Source organism: Capsicum annuum, chromosome 3, assembly GCF_002878395.1.
Source record: "Capsicum annuum cultivar UCD-10X-F1 chromosome 3, UCD10Xv1.1, whole genome shotgun sequence".
In the NCBI taxonomy this organism is placed as follows: Eukaryota; Viridiplantae; Streptophyta; class Magnoliopsida; order Solanales; family Solanaceae; genus Capsicum; species Capsicum annuum.
This window is the reverse complement of record NC_061113.1, coordinates 15,344,415-15,352,959: the sequence shown is the minus strand read 5'-3', so window position 1 is coordinate 15,352,959 and position 8,545 is coordinate 15,344,415. Positions and strand designations below refer to the sequence as shown.

Genomic DNA, 8,545 nt, shown 5'->3' with positions numbered 1-8,545 from the left:
AGTGTTTGAGGATAGGGGCTGCGTCGACATTAATGACGGGGGTAGAAGAGGCCATCGCTACAAAGAGAAGAAGAAAAAAATGGATCTTGGACTCTGTTAAGAGTATTTTGGCTCTGATACCATATAAATGTAGAGAATGAAGATGAAGTTGTATTGATTTCATTGATATGTATGTGTATATATACAAGAGAACACAAAACAAATAAGGAAAGTATCAACTAATAAAGAATTGTGATCTTCTCCTAAATAGAAACTAAATCACTAAACTGATCTTCCATATCTCAGCTATCAATCAGTTATCAATAGGAATACATGCTCCATTAGGAAGAGGCTGAGAATTTGAGTTGGTGTTCACTTACATTTTTAATTTTCTTATCTGAAGATGATGGATTTCTCTCTTGCGTTTTATAATTTCTCTTTCTCATCCTCTCTCTGGCTCCGAGGCGAAGAAACTTGGCTGCTCTGGATACCAAAAATGTTAGAAAAAAGTAGGCAAAGTGAGAAAGAAAGACTCGTTTGTTTTAGTTCTCAATTCAACTGCTGAAAACAAAAGATCTACTGCCCTTTTATAGGCTTACAACTCAACAACTAAAGCTAAAAAATAGGAACTAACAAGTAGTGGTGAATCAGGACACAAACACCAACCTTTCCACTAATAGAAAACAGAAAATAAAAAAATACTGGCCAAGTAAAACATAATTCCACTAAGACTAAAAAATTGGAGCATAAAGAAAATATTTTGCACGTGATTGATTATTACCATAAAGAAAACATTTTGCACATGATTGATTATTGAAGAATTAGTCAACATATTTATGGGGTGAAGATTGAATGGCATTGGGTTCAGACAGCTGCCAGTGAAAGGGACTAAAAACAATTTAAACCTTATCATGAAGTCCACTTGTTTATAGTAGTGAAAGGGACTAAAAACAATTTAAACCTTATCATGAAGTCCACTTGTTTATAGCCTCTAGTTTTTTGTGTATAGGAATGATAGTATTGTGCATAAAGAGTAAGCAGTATTATTAATATCCTGTGCTTCCCCTTAGGTCTTAAGAACTTCAGGAACTCTACTTGTTTGTAACATTCTAGCAAAGAGGATGGTAGTCTCTAGCACTGATGATTATCAGGCCACAGATCAGAAAAGTTATGACAAAATGAGTGAACTAAAAGCCTTTGATGATACTAAAGCTGGTGTCAAAGGGCTTGTTGATGCTGGAATCACAGAAGTACCTCAAATCTTCATTCTACCACCAAAATACAGGCCAGAATCCTCGGATACATGTGAATCACAGTTCATTTTTCCAGTGATAGACCTTGAAGGCATCAATGAGGACCCAATTAAGCATAAAGAGATCATGGACAAAGTTCGAGATGCATCCGAGACATGGGGTTTCTTCCAAGTGGTAAATCATGGCATTCCAGAATCTGTCCTGGAAGAAATGCTGCAAGGAACACGAGAATTTTTTGATCAAGATATCGAGGTTAAGAAACAGTATTACACTCGAGATCTCACAAAAAAGGTAGTTCACACTAGCAACTATGATTTGTATAACCCTTCTATTCCAGCTGCAAATTGGAGAGACTCTGTTTTCTTTTCAATGGCTCCTAATCCTCCCAGTCCAGAAGAACTTCCAAAACCATGCAGGTATATGTTTTTAACATGAATTAGAAAATCAATTTCATTCATTTGCCCAGTAATATAATTTGTATAATGTTGTGATAAAAATCAAGAATGAAGTATTAAAATGTTGGCATTATTATTTGTTTCCTTGCAATTGTTTTATGCTTAATGTATGTCTGATGGATAAAGGGGAGCCTGGAGTAACTGGTAAAGTTGCTAATATGTGACCTTCAAGCCTTGGAAACACCCGGTAGGGTTGTTTACAATAGACCCTTGTGCTCGGGCCCTCCCCCGGACCGTGTGCATAGTGGGAGCTTTAGTGCACCGGGATGCTTTTTTTTTTTTTTTGTATTGATTTGATGGATATTGCTCGGGAAAATTAGAAAATTTAACTAGAAGTCCGGTCCCTGAGAGCCAATCAAGCACATGTGCAGCTTCATTTTTTTTTATGAAACTTCTGCAGGGAAATACTAATGTACTATACTAAGCATGTGATGGAACTGGGACGTTCCTTGCTTGAATTATTGTCAGAAGGTCTCGGTCTTGATCGTTGTCATCTCGAAGATATGGATTGCAAGGAGGGGCTCGGTGTTGTGGGCCATTACTATCCAGCATGTCCTCAGCCTGAACTCACTATAGGCATTAGCAAACATTCTGATGGTCATTTTATCACAGTGCTTCTACAAGATCTTATCGGAGGTCTCCAAGTGCTTCACCAGAATCAGTGGATTGATATTCCTCCTATGCCTGGTTCTCTTGTGGTCAATATTGGAGATCTTATGCAGGCTAGTTGCTTTTTCCTTTTAATCAAGAAGAATGAATAAAACACCTTTATTCAGTACTTAAACCAATTATGCTTATTTTTGTTGCATTTTCAGCTCATATCAAATGACAAGTACATTAGTGTTGAGCACAGAGTATTGGCAAACAAAGTTGGACCAAGAATATCAGTTGGATGCTTTTTCAGTACAGGTCCATCACCATCTTCCAAGTTGTATGGACCAATTGCTGAATTGTTGTCAGAAGATAATCCTCCAAAATATCGTGCGACCACAGTGAAAGAGTATGGTGATTACTTCCGTCAAAAGGGTTTAGATGGAACTTCTGCTTTGCTGCATTTCAAGATATAACATAGTAACAATTGGAATGTATATCAAGAATTGAATTTTTGGTGTATGTTGCTGAAACTTCATAAATGTTGAAAGACATAATACATAGATCGACACTTTAGCTTGGCCTCCACCGACAGTTAACACCCAACTTTCATTGTGATCATCTAGACCCTTCAACTTGATATAGTTGCATCTCGCGAACACCTTAATCTTTTAAAATGCACATGATGACACCTTTAACGGGTGCATTCCACATGCACTCTCAAAGTTGGGATGTTTATATGGTCAACTTAAACCAAGTTACTGTGTTGAAACATGAACTAGTATTATGTTTACAAGATCGTCCTCGTGACTGATCAGGCTGGCAAAGTTTTATTTATCTGTTGTTTGTATTCTTGTCAGCAAATACATGATTGTCAATTACTACATGTAGCATTGAATCAAATACTTCCTTTTTGTTCTAGCTGTTTCGTTTTCTTCTTCTTAATATAGTGTGGCGTGACCACTTTAATGAGTAACAAGAACTAGTTTGACATTACGGAACTCTTGCATTATTGCATTTCAAATTCTTGTCACAGAAGAGCAATTCATAGTAAAATGCGTATTAGAACAGATAATTGAGCTTGTGATGTACAAATTAGCGTATAAAACATAATGTAATTAAAGTTTCATAAACGTTGATATATGCATTTCTAATTTACATACAATTTAGTACTTGAATTTATCACCTAAGAATAAAAAAGTTTCTGATTTAATTTCGATCTGTTACACATTATATTTCCCATACTTAAAGGACTTCGTGTCTTGTTTCTCTCTTGTTCTTCTTATTTGTCGTGGATATTATTACTACGGGGAATCATTTTCTCAATGAAATTAGTTGAGTGAAATTTTTATTTTGTTCTGCTTGTGCACCTTGTGGTTTTGGGATATGTGTGGGGACAAAAATGACAGTGGGTTTAGACAGTGGCCAGTGAAAGGGACTAAAACCAATTAAAGCTTATCATGAATATCTCTTTCCTTATAGCCTCTTCTTTTTTGTGGATAGGAATGTGTTGTGCATAGAGAGTAGTATTCATAATATCGTGCGCTACCCATTAGGATCTAAGAACCTCAGGAAGTCTACTTGTTTATGATATTCTAGCAACGAAGATGGTAGTCTCTGGCGCCAATGATTTTCAGGCCACAGTTCAGAAAAGTTACGACAGAATGAGTGAGTTAAAAGCCTTTGATGATACAAAGGCTGGTGTCAAAGGGCTTGTTGATGCCGGAATCACTAAAGTTCCTCAAATATTCATTCCACAACCAAACAACAGAGCGGAATCCCCGGATACATGTGAAACACAGTTCACTTTTCCAGTGATAGATCTTGAAGGCGTTGATAAAGATCCAATCAAACATAAAGAGATTGTGGACAGAGTTCAAGATGCATCGGAGACATGGGGTTTCTTCCAAGTGGTAAATCATGGCATCCCAACATCTGTCCTTGAAGAAATGTTGCGAGGCATGCGAGAATTCTTTGAGCAAGATATCGAGGTTAAGAAACAGTATTACACTCGAGATTTCACGAAAAAGGTGGTTCACACTAGCAATTTTGATTTGTATAGCCCTTCTGCAGGTTGGAGAGACTCCATTTTCTTTTCAATGGCTCCTAATCCTCCCAGTCCAGAAGAATTTCCAAGACAATGCAGGTATATGTTTTGAACATGACTTACTTTAACATTTTAACTTTACGGGTAATTATTTACCCCTAAATAACTTTCAAATGAATAAATTTCACCACTAAAGGTGATGTGACATAAAAATGAAAAGAAAAAAGAAATACCTCTACCAGTTTCTTCTTTCTGCAAAACGCCCCACCCCCTTCCTTCTTCTTTGACCCCAACTCCTTATGCACCTCAATTCTCATCTTTTTCTTTGTAATTTTTTTTTTAACTTTTATTTTTCTAAATAAACTAAAGAAATCAAAATCATCAAACTTAATTCCAATCATAATTAAGACATATATCGAAAAAAAGAGATCACATTAACATATCTTATAATTTCATGAATTAATTAGTAAATTAGAATTTTTTAGGTTAAAATCTTGAAAAGGGGGCTGTATTCTATGAAGATTGAGATTTTTTAAGTTCAAATTTTATTTCTTTAATTAGCAAAAATTAAAGTTAACCAATGGAGAAGACATTAATGGGGGTGGAGGGTGGTTTATGGAAGAGAGAGGGGAATAAAAAATTTAAATAATTTTTGATGTGACAATGACGTGGTACTAATGTGGCAATGACATGGAGCATTTGTAGTACACCTTCTACAGTGAGACTGATATTACTATCTTAGGGTGATATTTAATTAACTTGAAAGTCCTTTAGGGTGGCATTTTAATACCCATAAAGTTAAAGTGCTTTAGTAAGTTTGATAAGTTTCGGAGTGATTTTATGTCTTCTTTCTCTGTCATTTATTTACCTAGTGATTGAATATGTATGATGTTGAAAATAAAAATCAAGAATAAACCATGAAAATCTTGGAATCATTATTTGTTACCTTGCAATGGATTTATGCTTAATGTATGTTTTGATGGACACTGTTTGCAAAAATTAGAAAATTTAACTAGAAGTCCGGTCCCTGGGACTGCCAATCAAGCATATGTGTTGCTTCATTTATTTTATGAAAATTCTGTAGGGAAATACTAATGGACTACTCTAAGCATGTGATGGAACTGGGATGTTCCCTGCTTGGATTATTGTCAGAAGGTCAAGCTTGGTCTTGATCGTTGTCATCTCGAAGATATGGATTGCATGGAGGGGCTCGGTATTATCAGCCATTACTATCCAGCATGTCCTCAGCCAGAACTCATCATAGGCATCAACAAACATTCTGATGGTGATTTTATCACTGTGCTTCTACAAGATCATATTGGAGGACTCCAAGTGCTTCACCATAATCAGTGGATTGATGTTCCTCCTAAACCTGGTTCTCTTGTGGTGAATATTGGAGATCTTCTGTAGGCTAGTTTCTTTTTCTTTGTAATCAATAAGAATGAAAATAACACCTTTATTCGGTACTTAAACCAATTATGCTTATTTTTGTTGCATTTTCAGCTCATATCAAATGACAAGTACATAAGTGTCGAGCACAGAGTATTGGCAAATAAAGTTGGACCAAGAATATCAGTTGCATGCTTCTTCAGTACAGGTGCATCACCATCTTCCAAGCTGTATGGCCCAATTGCTGAATTGTTGTCAGAAGATAAAAAGGGCAGTCCAGTGCACTAAAGCCACCGCTATGCGCGGTGTCCGGGGAAGTGATTATTAAAGGGACTACTGCTGAACAGAGAATGAGAAGATCAATGGTTTATTCATCAGTTAATGGAGAATATATAGGCTCTAATACAACACTGAGTCCTAAATAATACAGCAGCTAATTACACTCCTAAAGTGATACAATAACTGATAACAGCTGTACAAGCAAATAACTAATGATATAATTACAAATTATTCTCGTATATCTCTTTTACGCCCCTGCAAGTTGGTGTTGACATCTACAATACTCAACTTGTCAAACATACGACTGAAAGAAGCATGTGGAAGTGGCTTGGTTAGGACATCAGCAACCTGATCAGCAGCATGTAAGTGCTTGACTTCAACCTCTTTGCATTGCACCTGCTCACGGACAAAGTGGAAATTGATGGCAATATGCTTCATCTTACTATGAAAGACAAGATTCTCGTAGATGTATGTAGTTCCAATATTATCACAGAGTATGTGCGGAATGCAGGCAAGGGAAAAACGAAGCTCACTCAGTAGGTTGGTGATCCAGTTGGTTTCTGCAAGAGCAGCAGCTACAGCTCGGTATTCAGCTTCGGTGGATGACTGAGAGACGGATCGCTGCTTCTTGGAGGACCACGAGACTGGCGTACTTCCAAGGTATATAACATAGCCAGTTGTGGAAGTTCTGTCTACAGGGTCACCAGACCAATTAGAGTCAGAGTACACCATAATTCGACTATCAGTCTCACGGGTTATTTGAAGCCCAAAGGAGGAGGTCTGTTTGAGATATCGAAGCAATCGCTTAACAACTTTCCAGTGATTAGCTTGAGGACAATGCATAAACTGGGAGAGTTTATTTACTGTAAAAACGATGTCAGCGACAAATATTGTAGCTTGCCAATAATATTTTGAAAGAGAGAGTCATCAACAATAGGATCAGCTTGATTTACACTAAGAACAGTAGAGATCGACATAGGAGTGGAAATGCCTTTGCTTTGTTGCATATTGGCTTCTTGGAGAAGGTCTTCTACATACTTTTGTTGAGACAACAGAAGGCCACCTTGATAGGACAAAACCTCAACACCCAAAAAGTAGTTTAAGTGGCCAAGGTCCTTGATAGAGAAACGTTGAGCAAGGGCATTGATAATTTGTCGAATACCATGTTCTTGATTTCCAGTAACAATAATGTCATCCACATATACAAGGATATAAATAGGGAGACCTGAATAATGTAAGATGAACAAGGACGAGTCAGATTGTGATTTGAAAAAACCTTGTGTTACCAGAAAGTTCTTGAGCTCGGTGTACCAAGCTCTAGGTGCCTGTATGAGACCGTAAATAGCTCTGTGAAGTTTGTAGACATGATTGGACAAATTCGGATGCTCAAAGCCAGGAGGTTGTCTCATATAAACTTGTTCCTCTAAATGACCTTGCAAGAATGCATTATTTACATAAAGTTGATGAAAATGCCAATTGTATTGAACAACGATGGCGAGAACTAGGCGAATAGTCGTAGGCTTGAGTACCGGACGGAAAGTGCAATGGTAATCAAGTCCAGGCCGTTGAGTGAAGCCTTTGTCCACTAATCGAGCTTTATAACTATCAATAGAACCATCAGGATGATGATTAATGCGAAATAGCCACTTACAGTCTACTACATTCTTCGAAGGATCGTTGGGAACCAAAGTCCACGTTGGTTTCTCACAAGAGCATCAAATTCAGCCTGCATAGCAGCTTTCCAGTGGGGTTCACAGTGAGCTTTCTTGTAGGAAGAGGGCGTTTTTAGACTTGGAAAGTGAGCAAGAAATAGGTTGATGTTTGGGCTTAAGGATGTTATTTGTGGAACGGGTAACCATTGGGTGACTTGGCATTGTGGTGGAAGGTGAGGCTGAAGCAATTTGACTTGGTTGTGTGTTTGGGGGGTTGATGATAGCCGACAAATTTGGAGTAGAAGGCACTGTAATAGGGGAAGGTACGAAAGGTTGTAAATGTATGGTTTTACTGGATGAAGGCAATACCTTGGGAGCTGAAGGTGGATTCCGTCGTTTATAAGATAAAAGGGGTGGATTGTTTGTTTGGAAATGGGTGATTTGCTTCTTGGAAGAAGGTGCAGAAAGGTTGAGTGGCTGCCTAGAATTTGAAGAGGAAATCACAGCTTCATTAGATAAAGAACTTCTGATGAGAGTTGAGGATCATACCTAAACCTTGAGATTGCTCTCTGGTTGTGGCGATTGGCATGGGCGAACTTTGTGTGCAAGGTGTACACGCAATAACAGGAGGAAGTTCCATGTTTAACTTTTGAGCTTTATAGGTGATTTGGCTATTTTTTTGTTCAACTATTTCCCATGATTTAATTTGAAAATTTGATAAATCGGAGAAGATATTTTGAAACAGAAAATTATTCTCAAAAAATCGAACATCTCTAGATAAATATATTTTTGAAGAGATTGGATCAAAGCACTGATGGCAATAATATTTGTTGGAAAAACCTACGTATACATGGAGTTGAACGAGGCTCAAGCTTATTTTTGGCGTATGGTCGCAACCAA

The 8,545-nt window shown here is 37.4% G+C and overlaps 1 protein-coding gene and 1 pseudogene across 1 annotated transcript; both read left to right on the top strand.

Annotated features, from left to right (window-relative positions):
• Nucleotides 1-854: 854 nt before the first annotated feature.
• On the top strand, nucleotides 855-3,199 carry LOC107854980 (1-aminocyclopropane-1-carboxylate oxidase homolog). The gene is made up of 3 exons (XM_016699966.2): nucleotides 855-1,648; nucleotides 2,088-2,409; nucleotides 2,503-3,199. The coding sequence occupies exons 1-3, from the start codon at nucleotides 1,101-1,103 to the stop codon at nucleotides 2,752-2,754; spliced, it is 1,122 nt and encodes a 373-aa protein (XP_016555452.1). The 5' UTR covers nucleotides 855-1,100; the 3' UTR covers nucleotides 2,755-3,199.
• An 89-nt stretch (nucleotides 3,200-3,288) lies between these two features.
• Nucleotides 3,289-6,927, top strand: LOC107854983 (annotated as a pseudogene).
• The last annotated feature ends 1,618 nt before the right edge of the window (nucleotides 6,928-8,545 follow it).

Bases quoted from the DNA above. Each gene is read 5' to 3' on its own strand.
- LOC107854980 (XM_016699966.2), top strand. From the start codon at position 1,101: ATGGTAGTCTCTAGCACTGATGATTATCAGGCCACAGATCAGAAAAGT. The intron at 1,649-2,087 runs GTATATGTTTTT...AAACTTCTGCAG, and splicing joins GAACTTCCAAAACCATGCAG to GGAAATACTAATGTACTATA. The intron at 2,410-2,502 runs GCTAGTTGCTTT...TTGCATTTTCAG, and splicing joins ATATTGGAGATCTTATGCAG to CTCATATCAAATGACAAGTA.